The 16,193-nt window shown below is 41.3% G+C and overlaps 1 protein-coding gene across 1 annotated transcript in view; it reads right to left on the reverse strand.

Moving 5' to 3' along the window:
• CDH23 (cadherin related 23) overlaps window positions 1-16,193 on the reverse strand; it is a 1,935,615-nt gene that overhangs the window by 705,717 nt on the left and 1,213,705 nt on the right. The window contains exon 14 of the mRNA XM_073596703.1: window positions 9,907-9,971. Coding sequence (XP_073452804.1) covers window positions 9,907-9,971 — 65 coding nt within the window. The remainder of the gene's footprint in view (window positions 1-9,906; window positions 9,972-16,193) is intronic.

Consider the following 16,193-nt stretch of genomic DNA (forward strand, 5'->3'; position numbering starts at 1 on the left):
GTAGTGCAGATCTGCAAAATGCAAAAAGCACTAAAAATGCATAGGTGTGAATCAGGCCTAACACCATTTGCTGTCTGCTGTGCTTATTGCTATGCTGCTGCATACAGTGCCACAGACAATGACTTTGGTGTAATGTTTACAGGTAGTTTTCTCAGATATGTTGACGATTCTTTGCATGACTGATTCACACTATCCCAGGGAATACAGACTATACACAGGAGGGTATATCATAAATGTGTCAACTATAGGTATCTCCCATTCACCCTTCTTTCTGCTTCCGACATGTTCTCTGCTGAAACCATGCTGTCACCAGAGCTCCTGTCTGTAGAGTTGAATAAAACTCATGTAGCCGGGAAGTGCCAGAAAAATAGCTACATGAAAGAGGAACATTTCATAAAACATCCCAAAAGGCTGCTTAAAGTAACCCATTACATTCTGCAGACTCAAACTGTAACAAATACATTTGGAGAGAAGTTGTCAATTTCTTCCAGATCTTTTTAATGCTTCACTAGTTTCTGTAGCCATCATCCCTAGTCTTCATAAATCATTCCCTTGGTTTCGGTTTTTAAAGAAAACTTGGATGTTGGAATTTAAAGTAATGGTTGCCATACATTTTACTTTATTACCCAGCACCGAGAGGTTTAAAATGAAATATAATGAGTCTGGCTTACTAAAGAAGTTGAAAATCTTCACACAATACATTTTTTGAATATACACTTCATTTATCCAATCATGTGAAAAGCACATTTTGACTGCTTATTTAAAGTTATAAAATAATTGTTTTTTCACGTGACTGGATAACTAAAATGAATATTCACACAAAATGTATTGTGTAAAGATTTAAATCCTTAAGGCCTGATTCACACCTATGCATTTTTAGTGCTTTTTGCATTTTGCAGATTTGCACTACAGAACGTGTTCCATAGGAAACCATGTTAAATGGACTGTAGTGCAGATCTGCAAAATGCAAAAAGCACTAAAAATGCATAGGTGTGAATCAGGCCTAAGGGCTGCTCAATGCAGTCCCAGTGGACCTGGTGTGAATGGACCCTCAAACCAGTCTTCCCATATTTTCTTGATTAGCCACGTAATTCCACTGAACATTTTACCTTTTTGACTTAACTGCACAAAATATTGAACACGGCCCATTTCCCTATTCAATTTACCTCTCTTGATTTTTTTTTTAGATCATTCTCAAAACTAGTCACCTTCTTTACTCATTTGCCACTAAAAAAATGAGGTATGTTTGTTAAAATTGAAATTACAACTAAAGACTCCTGTGTGACATCTAAACAAGTAACAACACCATCCCAGGAAGCCACATAGAGTGGAATTCACTGGCATTTGGTTGCCATCCGCCCCCGGGGACAGTCTCCATATTAAGGAGTTTTTTCATGGCAAATAAAATGCCCTGGCAATGTACTGCTCTGGTATCTTGTGTTGCCAGTTAGCAAAGGCGTCAGTAAGAATTACAGGCACTATCCCAATATGGTGCAATAGCTGCAACCCCACCAAGCCAAACAGACAAGAAACAAGGTTTCCACTGGATGGGAAAAATGCCTAGAAAAGAGAAGATATGGGGACAAACCTTTAAAAGATCATTCTGGGGAAGCAGGTGCCATTTGGATTTAGCCTCCTGATGGCGAGGACCTACCCACAGCCTAGTGATTGTAATGTACTTTGGTTTATTGTACATCCAGTTTGTTTCTTGTTTGTATCAAAACAAATTTCCATGTGCCATTTCATTTGAATTGTTCGGCTTTCCCATGTACTGTACATTTATTCCTTCTGAGCAAATAAATGATGCTCGCATGCAGATCTTGGTAGCTCTTACCATATGCTATACGTGGGACTTGGCAGGGGAACTAAAATAAAACTGTAATGCCCCAAAAACACGGTTGGACTTTCCGATGGAAAATGTGCGATCGGAGCTTGTCGGAAATTCCGACCGTGTGTGGGCTCCATCTGACTTTTTCCATCGGAATTTCCGACACACAAAGTTTGAGAGCTGGATCTAAAATTTTCCGACAACAAAATCCATTCGCGTAAATTCTGATCGTGTGTAGACAACTCAGATGCACAAAAGTGCCACGCATGCTCAGAATCAAGCAGAAGAGCAGCACTGGCTATTGAACTTCATTTTTCTCGGTTTGTCGTACGTGTTGTACGTCACCGCGTTCTTGACGTTCGGAATTTCCTGACCAACTTTGTGCGACCGTGTGTATGCAGGACAAGTTTGAGCCAACATCCGTCGGAAAAAATCCAATGGATTTTGTTGTCAGAATGTGCGATCATGTGTATGAGGCATAAGTGTAGACATAGTTACAACAAAGAGTTGTAGCACATACACTATATTACCAAAAGTATTGGGACACCTGCCTTTACGCGCACATGAAATTTAATGGCATCCCAGTCTTAGTCTGTAGGGTTCAATATTGAGTTGGCCCACCCTTTGCAGCTATAACAGCTTCAACTATTCTGGGAAGGCTGTCCAAAAGGTTTAGGAGTGTGTCTATGGGAATGTTTAACCATTCTTCCAGAAGCGCATTTGTGAGGTCAGGCACTGATGTTGGATGAGAAGACCTGGCTCACAGTCTTCTCTCTAATTCATCCCAAAGGTGTTCTATCGGGCTGAGGTCAGGACTCTGTCCAGCCAGTCAAGTTCCTCTACCCCAAACTCACTCATCCATGTCTTTATGGACCTGGCTTTGTGCACTGGTCCAAATTATTTGGTGGAGGGGAGATTATGGTGTGGGGTTGTATTTCAAGGGTTGGGCTTGGCCCCTTAGTTCCAGTGAAGGGAACTCTTTAGGCGTCAGCATACCAAGACATTTTGGACAATTTCATGCTCCCAACTTTGTGGGAACAGTTTCCTGTTTCAACATGACTGCGCACCAGTGCACAAAGATAGGTCCATAAAGTCATGAATGAGCGAGTTTGGGTTGAGGAATCTCAACCCGATAGAACACCTTTGGGATGAATTAGAGCGGAGACTGCGAGCCAGGCCTTTTCGTCAAACATCAGTGCCTGACCTCACAAATGTGCTTCTGGAAAAATGGTCAAACACTCCCACAGACACACTCCTAAACCTTGACAGTCTTCCCAGAAGAGTTGAAGCTGTTATAGCTGCAAAGGGTGGGGCAATTTAATTTTGAACCCTATGGCTGCACTGGGGCTAAGCTGCACTGACAAGGCTGCACTGGGGCAAAGCTGCACTAACAAGGCTGCAATGGGCACTGGGGCAAAGCTGCACTGACAAGGCTGCAATGGGCACTGGGGCAAAGCTGCACTGACAAGGCTGTAATGGACACTGGGGCAAGGCTGCACTGACACTGACAAGGCTGCAGATGGACACGATAACGCTGCATTGATGGGCATTTTAATGTAAGTTTTTCTTCCTTAAACTTTACTCCTAAAAGTTTTTTTCCTTAAAATTCCCTCCTAAACTTGGGGTGCGTGTTATACGCCGGCGCGTGTTATACGCCGATAAATACGGTAGTTAAAATCACTGTAAACACATTAAAAAAAAAAATACCAGTTCTATACTTACCTGTTCTGTAAAAAAGTATTGCACAGAGTGGCCTGATCCTCCTCTTCTCAGGTCCCACGGCAGTGCTCCTGGCTCCTCCTCTTCTTGGTGTGCCGCCATGGCAGCAAGCTGCCATAGATACATACAGCGAGGCTCGGTCCCACCGCTACTCCTTTCTCACAGTATTTGATTGACAGCAGCAGGAGCCAATGACTCCTGCGGTCTCAGCAAAACCTGTGAGAACGGGGAGAGCCACTACAGACTGGCACATCACTGGATCGAGTGAGGCATGTACTGTATAAGGACACCTTCATTCATTAGAATGTTTAAGCTTTACAACCACTTTAACCAATGTGTCAAATTCAATTGAAAAATGCATCTGCACCCACATTTCCACCTGTGAGGACCTATAAACAATCTTCATTCCCAGTATCTGCTAGATGCTGAAAAGGAGATTTTTAGTGCGCAGGAGGAGCAGGGTGAATGTGACCCGATGTTTGCTGCATACAAGCAGACAAGGACAACGATGACACTTGCTATAAGATAGCACTTCAGGTTGTAAAGCAGAAGTCGGCAGTGTCGAGCGGTACTACAAGCAGAAAGAAGCCTCCTTCTGTGTGATATACGCTGATAATTATCCCTTGTTTATAACAAACACATTTATGTACTTTTTTTTATATGTTATGCTTTAAAAGCTTTATGCATGCTGTCAGCAAAACCTGCTACATGTTGTAATTTATCATCTTTATGACCAGGGTTTTTTTAAATCCTGATCAGAGTGATTCCAGTCAGAAGGCTTTTTTTTTTTAGTAAGACTACTTTCCCACTGCTCACTGCAAAAACACATTTTTTACCACATTTTTGATGCGTTTCCAGTGAGTTTTGCACCCGTGAAAAAGACATGTGACTCAAAAAACCACAGGTGCGTTTTTGATGCCTTTTTTCCATGTTTTTGATGCAAATTCTATGCATTTCAATGGGGAGGTGCGTTTTTGGTGAATTTTTTTTTTTACCGCATCCAACATACAGCAAAAATGCAGTTTGCAGGATTTTGGAAAATGCAACGGACCCACAACTGACCAGTGTGAAGAGTTCCATAGGATTTAATGGTCATGCATTTTTTTCTTATGCTTTTTTGAATGCAAAAACTGAAGAAAAACTGATCAGTGTGAAGGCAGCCTAATTCTCAGAAGTCTACAAAAAGCATAAGTACAGTGTGGCTCTCTCTCTCTCTTCCCCTCTCTCTCTCTCTCCCTTGAAAGTCAAGGAGGCCAAGAAGAATATCATAATACAATGTCTCGAGAATCTGTTCGTTCTTTTTTTCAGTGGGCTGAATGAAAAAAAAAAAAAAAATTGAAAACTACTTTTACTTGGCGATTGCCATCACCAGCAACTATCTAGGAGCTGGTGTGTATTCCACCCATCACTTTGCTGTGGCCATGACTGAACGCAAGCAAATTAGACATGTGCAATTCGTTTCATTCTAAATTCGTTTTTTAATGAAATTCGACAAATTAGTTAATTCTGAAATATTAGAATGAACGAAAACCCGTTTAACTAAGTTTTCCGAAAACGAAAATTCGAAATTCAAAAATTAGAATGAAAATCTGAAAATTCAAAAGAACGAAAATCCAAAAATAAGAACGAAAATCTGAAAACCCAAAAATTAGAAAATCTGAAATAATAGCTAATAATTATAACTATTACTAACTATTAAATTATAGGTATTGGAATTTCCTTTCAAATTTGGCTGTTAGTGAACGTAATGAATACAAATTTATCCAAAGTTATGAATTATCCGAAATAATGAATGCTGCATCTAAACAAATGGAACGTAACAAATTAATAATAAATAATAATAAAAACTTTTAAATTATTATTATTTTTTATTAATATTATTGGTTCCTTATGTTCCATTCGTTTAGATGCGGCATTTGTTATTTCAGACAATTCATAACTTCCGATAAATTCATATTCATTACGTTCACTAACAGTCAAATTTGAAAGGAAATTCCAATATCTATAATTTAATAGGTAGTTATTATTAATTATTTCGGATTTTCGTTCTTATTTCCGGATTTCCGAATTTTTGAATTTCCAGATTTTCGAATTTCGGATTTTCAATTTTTTTTTGGATTTTCGAATTTCAAATTGTAACGAATGACCCGCAAAACGAAAAAAAAAAAAATTAAATGAAAACGAAAGCCCGAGTGCTATCACACTGGACTTTTGCGCTTGCAGGACGTTAAAAAACCTTCTGCAAGCAGTATCTTTGGAACAGTGAAGGAGCGGTGTATACACTGCTCCTAAACCGCTCCTGCCCATTGAAATCAATGGGGAGAGCTGGCATACCGCAGGTATAGCGCTGCTGCAGCTGCGCTTTGCAGTGGTTTTAACCCTTTTTCGGCCGCTAGCGGGGCGCAGCGAAATTGACGGTAAAGTGCCGCTAAAAATAGCAGCGCTTTACTGCCGACGCCTAAGACCCCTTTCACACTGAGCCGCCCCGGGCATCAGCGGTAAAGCGGCACTATTTTTAACTATCTTCTATTTTTACTATCATTTTAGCGGAGCTATTCGGCCGCTAGCGGGGCGGTTTTAACCCCCTGCTAGCGACTGAAAAGGGGTTAAATCCACCCGCTGCAGCGGTATTTGCCGGCGGTATTTGCCGGCGGTATTTGCCGGCGGTATTTGCCGGCGGTATAGCAGCGCTGCCCCATTGTTTTCAATGGGCAGGGGCGCTTTAGGAGCGGTGAGTTCACCGCTCCTAATGCGCTCCAAAGAAGCTGCTGGCAGGACTTTTTCTGATGCCCTGCCAGCGCACTGCTCTAGTATGAAGGCCCTCGGGCTTTCACAATGGAGTGAATGGAGCTGCTGTTTCAGGGCGCTTTACAGGCGCTATTTTCAACGATATAGTGCCTGCAAAGCGCCTCAGTGTGAAAGGGGTCTAAAGGTACACTGCATATAAACTTGCCCACATATAACTACCTTTCTGCTAGCACATACCCACTCCAGTGTAGGTGTGTGTGTGTGGCGATACATATGTATTTTAGGCACTTAAAAATAGTCAAAATAAAGCTACACCTTGATGAGGGAATACACAGTAAATAAAGACATAGATCTTTGTTGATCAAAAATTACAAACAAGTACACAGTGCAAATGAATAAAATAAAAAATGAACGTAAATAAAAAAAAAAAAAACACCTTTAAGAGTCATTCAAAAGAGATTAAAATCCCATAAAATGCCACTAACAAAAATATTACAAACAAGTCAGGAGACAAAACTAGTCCGGGTCAGATCACATGGCAAATGGAAGTGACAACAGACCCTCGCTGGAAGTGAAGTTCTGATGTCAGTGAGCAAGGGGATCGGGTGAGATGCCATCTAAGCGACATACTAGTGGTTTCTCACACATGTCCTTACGAGATTTATTGGGCTTTCTGATGTAGCGAGTGGCATTTTATGGGATTTTAATAAAAAGCTGGTTCTATAGATTTACACTATTGGCTTTCCTTTTCCTTCTTCCTGGGGTTTTGTTACAAGCTCACTGAGGGGAGAGAGGATGAAGAAACAGATATGTTGGACAGTGGCGTCTCCAGCTTTCATATTTAGGGGGGGCACATGGGGGGGACAGGGACAAAAGTAGGGGGGCAATTATAAAACGCATATATATATATATATATATATATATATATATATATATATATATATATATATATATAGGGGCCCTTTACTAAGACCCCACAACGGCCCTTTCACATGTTCTGCAATGAGCTCCCTTCCTACTGTATTGGGGTCCCCCAGGGTGGCAGAAAACAAGAGATATATGTCACCAGCATACCAAGAAAATATAGGGATCCAAAGCAGTGGGAGAACTATCAGGGTTGCAAAGGTTGTCTTGCCTCCGGGCCCTGGTGTTCTGCCACTGTGGGGTTTCCCAGCCTTCTCTTGCTGTATGCCCCTGCTATTGACAGCACTGGTCTGGCATCTCTTGGAATTTACAGGCTGGTTCTCCTGTCCTAAGGACGGGAGAAATCAGTCTGTTTTTTTCAGTAACAGAGTCCTGGTGAAGTCCTTCCTGCAACTCGCTCTTCTCCCTGCCGATGAGGATGCAGGGGAAGGAGCAGATTGGGTGGCCGTGGTTTTGTGAGCGCTCGCATTATGCAGTGTCAGCAAGCAGAGGGTGGGGGGAGGAATCACCCGCAGGAGCTGACTGGGGACTATCTCCCTCTTAGACATTGATTTTTTGTAAAACATTTTTTTTTATTGGGGGGGCACATGGTGGGGCAGAGCATAATGTTGGGGGGGGTCAGGGCCTCCTCTGGCCCCCCCCCAGGGACGCCATTGATGTTGGAGGCTACATTTTAGTACAAAAGGCGCTATTGCTTGTCATTCAGATAAGCAAGTGAAGTGGATGTGCTCACATCACAGGAACGGACTATATGATATTGTGTGTGTTATAGGATATTGGTGGAATGGACTATTGAGCCCTCCTATATCACTTTTATTTCACATAGACACCTTAACCGCTTTCCGACCATATAACATAGATATAATACGGCAGCGAGGGGGCTTGCCTAGCACATGATCTGGCACTTCCAGGTAGGAGGCGCGTGTCCGCACTGCCGGCGACCTGGCTGTGCTGTGATTAAACACAGCAGATGTCGATCACCGGGTGGCGGCCAATAGATTACCACCAGTACCCAGCGATCTATGTAAACAAGGCAGAGCCCTGTCCTGTCAGTGGGAAAGTAATAGATTTTCTTTCCTTGCAAAGCAGAGAATAAAATTGATTATTTTCCCTTTCCCTTTTTACCTTCCACAGTACACCAAAACACTGGCTAGGCAGACATTTAACCTTTTGATTGCCCTAGATGTTTAACCCCTTCCCAGCCAGTGTCATTAGTACAGTAACAGTGCATCTTTTTAGCACCGATCACTGTATCATTATTGTCGGTGGTTCCCAAAAAGTGTCAGTGTCAGATTATCCGCCGCAATATTGCAGTCTCGCTATAAGTCGCTGATCGCCGCCATTACTAGTAAAAAAAAGGTAAATAAATACAATTTCAGTATATATCTCATAATTTGCGCAATTCAATCAATATACCCTTATTGAGATTTTTTTTTTACTATAAATATGTAGCAGAATACATATTGGCCTAAATTTATCAAGAAATTTGATTTTTTTACATTTTTATATTGGATATGTTTTATAGCAGAAAGTAAAAAATAGTTTATTTTTTTTCAAAAATTTCAGTCTTTTTTTGTTTATAGTGCAAAAAAAACAAAAAAAAAAAAAAAAAAACGCAGTGGTGATCAAAAGACCACCAAAAGAAAGCTCTATTTGTGGGGAAAAACGGACATAAATTGAATTTTTATACAGTGTCGTAGGACTGCACAATTGTCAGTTAAATTAACGCAGTGCCGTTTAGCAAAAAATGGCCTGGTCAGGAAGAGGGTAAATCTTCCAGAGGTCAAGTGGTTAAAGGATATGTTGTGACATAATTTTAATAAGTAATATAGACACTTTTTCTTTCATGTTGAACACTTAATTGTTTATGTTTATGACTTAAGTTACACAGAGCTACCTTGTATCTAGATTATTCATTATTGTGGATATGTGATTTATAGATCTTTGTTGGTTAATAATAATTAGAAAGCCATGAGCTTTACTCATTTGCAAAAAGTGTTCCATACACAGGATACTTAAAATATCGAAGGTTGTTTTAAGTTTAACTTGATTATGAACAGACTTCATGGAAGGAGCAGGAGCATAGGTGTGTGTAGCCTATTGCATTAGGGTGTGCACCCCAAACTCAAACACACATGCCTTTCTCTGTACCATCAGCTGCACCGGACAGTGAATGAATGGGGAGTGCTCTGTGCGGATCAGCTTCCTGTTCATTCACAAATTGAAGCATAGTAAACACAGTTTACTATGCTTTGCTTATGAATGAACGCAGTGAGTGTGTTCACTACTGTGTTCATTTAGAAAAGGAAGGGGCTGGTCAATGACATATTGACTAGCCCCTTCCCCCCGCTCTCCATCCTGAAACATCCCCTGTAGCAGCCAGGGGGAGAGGAGAGGAGGGAAGCCAGCAGCACTGCAGGTGAGGGGGGCCAACATGGGGGAAAGCCCAGCAGTAGGGGGAATTGGCACCACATGTACTGATTAGGGTGTGCCCAGGCACACCTGGCACATCCCCTGCGCACACCTATGGGCAGGAGCATCAGTTCAGGTAGTATACTGTAAGTATGGTTAATATGGATAAACAATGACTACATTTGCTCTATATATGATGATCATTTGCTGTCTGTTTCTGCCCCTTCATGATTTCTGAATTCATCATGAATTCTTTAAGCATGTGATGTTCTTACCTGTCAGGATCATCGCTGAAGTAATAATTTACTTTTCCATATGTTCCAACATCATTGTCTGTAGCCTATAGAAAGAGAGAAACATACATTCAGTGTGTTTTGTGATGCAAACTTTTACTAACTATAAAAAATAAATGAATTGTACATACTAGGGGAGTTTACTTTATGTTTTAAATAATAACTGTCATTCATATAAAATACAGTAATACTTTCTGCCTGGACTCCCCCAAAATTAGTAACTCACCCTCCCCTACCCCAAACGCATACCCACCTAAACCCCATGGCTTGCCAAAATCCTTAGATTCCTTTGTTAAAATATTATTTCTGCTGTCCCTGTCCACTGACTTTCATTTGAGCATCTCCTGTATTGGGATGGGCCCAAAGAAATCTATAGGAATTGACCGCACAAGGGTGGCCAGCGGAATGGTTACGTAGCTGTGGTTTCTAGATAATTATGCATCTAGCGTGTGGGAGGGTTGGTTTAATTTTGTTAAAGTATATGCAAACCCTATCCTATAGGTCAGATAAATATACATTTGAAGTGTTTCGTTATATTTGTTCGATACGTTTGCTAAAAAATTCTTGATTCTACCAGAAATGTAATCCGCTGTTATTAATCAGAAATGTTCCCAGCTCACTTAGTAGACTACAGAACAACCACCTGCTCTAACCACCATGTTATGAGGAAGAGAAGTGGGGGAGCCAGCACATCTTAGATCTATTAAAGGGGTTGTAAAGGTAAAAATTTTTTCACCTTAATGCATTCTATGCATTAAGGTGAAAAAACTTTTGACAGTACCGCCGCCCCCAGGCCCCCCGTTTTACTTACCTGACGCCTCGAATCTTCGCTCCTCGTCCTCGTCAGCTTCATTGCAGCTCAGCCTGGTCGCTGATTGGCTGCAGTGGATGGATTGAAAGCAGCGCAGCCATTGGCTCGCGCTGCTGTCAATCACATCCGATGACGCGGCGTGCCGGGGGGCGGGGCCGAGTGATACAGCGAGCGGCTATAGCCGCCGGCTGTATCACGGGAGCGCGCCCGCAAGCACTCACCACCGTGCGAGGGAGCTCGCATGAAGGTGGTAAATGCTTGCGGGGAGGAGCTGAAACAGTCGCCGAGGGACCCCAGAAGACCAGGTTCGGGGCCACTCTGTGCAGAACGAGCTGCACAGTGAAGGTAAGTATAACATGTTTGTTATTTAAAAAAAAAAAAATAAATAACTTTACAACCCCTTTAAGCTCCAAAATATTAAGGGTTTGTTTTTCGGCTTATATTAAAGCATTTGTTACCCCAACATTTCATATTCCTGATATATAGCTGCTGTACCATGTACTTGTATGGGAAAGTATCCTGTTCTCTTTGTATTGCTTTCTTTATGTAAAATCCCTGGTGTTCCTGCCAGTCCCTTTGCTTTCCTATTAAAAACTGACCACACTAAGCAGCAGAGAACACTGTGGTCAGTTCTCTAACTAGGCTGGGAATTCAGTATGCTCTCCTCCAATGATCAGACTTGTCCTGACACTCTCCTGCAGCACAGCCATTCACTGGGAAGCTCAGTGTGCTGCTACTTCTCCTCCCCCAGCTCTTATGCATCTGAGAACAGAAGGAATATGATCACTTATAAAAATTAAATGGGAAAAAAGTATTTATGTTTTTTAATATCTATACAAAATTGTTTTGTATTTCATTTCGATTTTAAACTGAATGGGTTGTTTTACAAGGTGATCGTTTACAATCACTTTAACTTCAGGGGGGAGCTACAGTAGGTAGAAAGAATAAATGTATAGTATGTGAAAATACAGTTATCCTTTTAATTAAAGTAGTTTCACTAGCTTTTTTCCTAAAGGCCCAAGTTTCCATCTGTATGAAAAACTCTTTAATACTTGGGAGAGTAGTTGTATGCTGCCTACTCTAAGAATTACACTTGTCACATTTTTAAATGCTCCTATGGGTTATTGGTTATCACTGGTCTGTGTTACAAAAACTCTACATTGGTGGTTGATGAACTATGAACCTTTCATCCCCTGCTTCTGTACAAAGTGCTCCAACCTGGCAGTAAATATAAAGGTGTACATGGTTGTTGGCAGGCTAATTAAGGTGCAACTGAACATGCTTGTTCCTTTCTGCCATATAAGTAGATTTTTAAAGAAAGAAGCAAATGAAAGAAGGCATATATATGCTTGCTATGGGCAAGTTGTCTGTTTTTCTTTATTCTACTGAGAATAAAAATATCCCAGGGGTGCTCTATCACATAACCGTAATATCAGGCAAAGTTTTTTCTTGGTGGTGGAGGTAAAATTCACATGTTTTAGCTGAACTTCAGTCAAACAGCTACATACTCATTTTTTGGATAAAATCTCTCTGCATCCAGGGTCAGAAATGTGTCCCTAACAGCAGGTAACCATTGTGACCCACGGTTTGTTATGCCCCGTACACACAATCGGACTTTCCAACGGGAAATGTTGGATGTGAGGTTGTTGGCAGACAATCCGACCGTGTCTATGCTCCATCGGACAATTGTTGGACTTTTCGCCAACAAATGTTGGCTAGTATGCTTTCAAATTTTCTGCCAACAAATGTGTGTTGTCGGACTTTCCGATCGTGTGTACACAAGTCCGTCGGACAAAAGTCCAACGTACAAACACGCATGCTTGGAAGCAGAAGCAGTCGGTCTTGTAAACTAGCGTTTGTAATGGAGAATGAGCATTCGTGACGTGGCAAGTTATGAAATCTCCAAATGCAGCGCACAATTCTCTTCTTTAATGGGATAATAATGAAGCTGCTTTGCTGGTGATACTGATGGAGTTATTGCAAACTAATTATTAAAGGCTTTTTTTTTGTGATATCAAGAATAATATTATGTTTTTTTTTTTATTATTTGTGCAAGTTACCACAACACCATTATCCCCTAGTTTTTAAGAACAAAGATACAACAATGTTGGTGTCCCTTGTCAATTTTACATTGTATTTTTTGAAATGTAACTGCCTACTCCCAAAATGTCATTTGAAGTAAAACACATAGCCAAGTTTTATTCTCCACAATTTTTTTATTGTGCATTAAAAAAATAAAAAAAAAATAAAATTAGACATGCTATCTGCCAATAGAACTTAACCAAAAAGTGCATTCTATGCATCCAAAAATATAGAAAATATACTAAATTAAATCATTATTCAACCAAAAAAATTATGTCAAAGCAATAACTCCAAGGCCAATAATAAATAACACGTTATCTCCTCCAATTTCGCAACATGTATGGTTGACGAACGGCCATTCAGAAACAAACTGAAAGGCATGAAATGAAAAGCGCTAAAGGAATAATACGAAAAGAAAAGCACCAAACTTTTACTAACACGAAATTAGCACAAGGAGCCCAAAGGGTGGCGCAACAGAGCTGAAAAACCACGTAGTACGTCTAGTATGTCACTACATTCGTAATTGTTGGCCAACATTTGTGTGACCGTGTGTATGCAAGACAAGCTTGAGCCAACGCCCTTCGGACAAAATTCCACGGTTTTGTAGGCGGAAAGTCTGATCGTGTGTACGAGGCATTAGTGTGTCGCTCAGGCTCAATTGATGTGGGGAGTTATGTAGATGATACCTAATGTGCTGCAGGAGTGCCGGCAAGGGATGGAGCTCATCCCAGCTCCTGTAGTCACTAAAGGGAAGAGAGAAAAAAAAATCCCTGGTGCCACACATCTACGGAGTCCTATGGTAATGTAGTAGTGATGGGAAAGACCTCAGCCTGGGTTCCCGCCATGCCACACCCCAATGTGTTTTGCTTTGTCCCCTGGAGCTTAAATATGGGGACCACTGGATGTACAGATACATGTTAACAGCAGTGGCTCTTTTCAGGCCATCACTCAGGTGAACAGGTTGAGCAGCTGACAAAAATTGGAACATATGGGATCCTGGCTGTAGGTATTCATGGTATATTTGCTATTCCATGGCCATGTAGAACATATGAATGAGATCGCACGGTAAGTTTTTTTTAGTTCAACCCAGGGGGCTGAACGAAAAAAAAAATAGGGAGCTTAGGAGGAGCTTGCTGTACTAATGAGTACACTACCACACCACAACTGCATGCATTGAATTCTATTTAGTTGAATGGGGATAATTTTTGCTGCGCTGCATTGCAAAGCCTCATGGCCCCACTCTGCTGTCACATGTTTTTACCGTACCTCTCCCAACATTAAAGTATAAATGATGCCTTTAAGTTTGAAAGACCAGAACCCCCCCTGAAAAAAAAATCTACAGCCCTGTTTGCCAGAGTTTTCTACACTGTACAACCTTTTAAAAGCAAGAATCTGCCTTCTGTATCAGAAGCTACAAATTGCCATGGGGTAGTGTATTCAAAAGTAAAATCCTCATTCCCTTGGATTTAGGGGACTGAGATGCGCTGTGGTACACCATAGGGAAATGCTTTTTTTGTAATTTCGGTATACTATCTGCCATGAAATGTGTCTCCTGGAGGAAAGCTATATGGGTTTTGTGTGTCCACAGACCATGCAGACACGTCCATTTTTCAGGCATGTTAAAGGCTTTGACTTTCCATGAAACAATGTTGAGAGTCATGGTATGTAGAGCTACCTAATGGGATTCACCGTAAGATACAAAGGACCTGAGGTCCTGGGCCAAATGGAACAACGTAATAGTGAAGCAATCAAAACTATAAAAAAACAAAACAATACAAACAGTAGGGGTGTCCTGTCAAAATGCAGTCATATCATTCGACAACAGTGAGGTACCCAACAAGGGGTAATTGTTATAAAGGAGCGCTAAAGGAAACTCAACACATGTGCTAGGTGGCCAGCGGACACAGTAATATCCCCCCTGCCTCTCAGAGTCTATGAGATCCCTTTAATAGGGGATTAAGTGCATTAGATCTTTCATCTCTTCAAATAAGCCATGGTAAAGACTAAATCTCAGCATCCGCAATCTGTACGGTGTTGAAGAGTAACCAGGAGGCCACTTGTCCCTCTTACGCCCAACCCAGGCCACCATCAAACTGATAAGCCAGTCAAATATGTCTGGTTAGACTATTGAACAATTATAGTCTGTCCCAGAGACAGAGAAGAGTCGGGGGTCCCAAAGTAATTCCTTAAGAGCGCAGCCCCACATCTGTTTGGTCTTCCGACCCATGAGGGGGTCATAGCAGGCTGCAGGATGTGAGGAGGTGCTTCTTTGGTGTATCAAATACCTGTGTTAGAAACTGCATAGGTACCACACAGAAGTATAGTAACACTTAACATAACTTCATATATCAGCAAGAAAATAACTCCCACTCTTCTTTGTCCCTAAGAGTTTACTAATGGTTATGAACAGCAGAGGAGATGCCTGTATGAGTATCTTGCAGATAGCTTAACCGGAGCCAGTTCTAAGTGCATACATGACTAATGGTGATCTGAGTAGGCACATGTGTACTACCAACATCTATAACAAAAAAGAAGGGAGGAGGTCAGTCTACAGCTAACCACCACAGTTGATCCCATGAAATATCGCTATTACCTTAATGAGAAGAAAAAAATGGGCCAAGTTAGCAGTCCCACTGCATAGGAAACAGTGCACATAAATGATAAATTCACTTGTTAAGCATTAGAAATTTAGTCAAGTGTGAACAAACTCATAGTGTAATGCCGCGTACACACGACCGGTTTAGCAGTCGTAATAAACTCTGACATTTTTTCCGACGTAACTCAGACGGAATTCCATTCATGCGGTCTTGCCTACACACAATCAACCCAAAGTCCGACCAAAGTCCAACCATCCAGAACGTGGTGACGTACAACACTTACGACGGGACTAGAGAAAGGACGTTCAATAGCCAGTAGACAATAGCTTCCGTCTCGTACTTGCTTCTGAGCATGCGTCTTTTTTAGTCCGACGGACCAGCCTACAGACAATTGGTTTTCCCGATAGGAATTGGGTCCGTCGGAAAGATTTAGAACATGTTCTATTTCTAGGTCCGTCAGATTTTTCGAAAAACAAAGTCTGATGAGGCCTACACACGATCAGTATATACAATGAAAAGCTTCCGTCTGACTTTTTCTGTCGGACAGTCCGCTTGTGTGTACGCGGCATAACAGAGTTAAAAAAAAAAAAGTGTCAAATATCACAGTTATAATTACTTTGAGGTTAACTGTGGGAGGGTAGAAACTATAGATATTAAGAATAGAAAGGGTTCTAAGACCTCTGATATAAGGGTTTCACATCCCTGGTAAAAAAAAAGACAGATCTGACTACTCATCATACTCTCAAGAGTACATAATGAAGAGTAAGGAAACAACTGCC

Source organism: Aquarana catesbeiana, linkage group LG08, assembly GCF_042186555.1.
Source record: "Aquarana catesbeiana isolate 2022-GZ linkage group LG08, ASM4218655v1, whole genome shotgun sequence".
Lineage (NCBI taxonomy): Eukaryota > Metazoa > Chordata > Amphibia > Anura > Ranidae > Aquarana > Aquarana catesbeiana.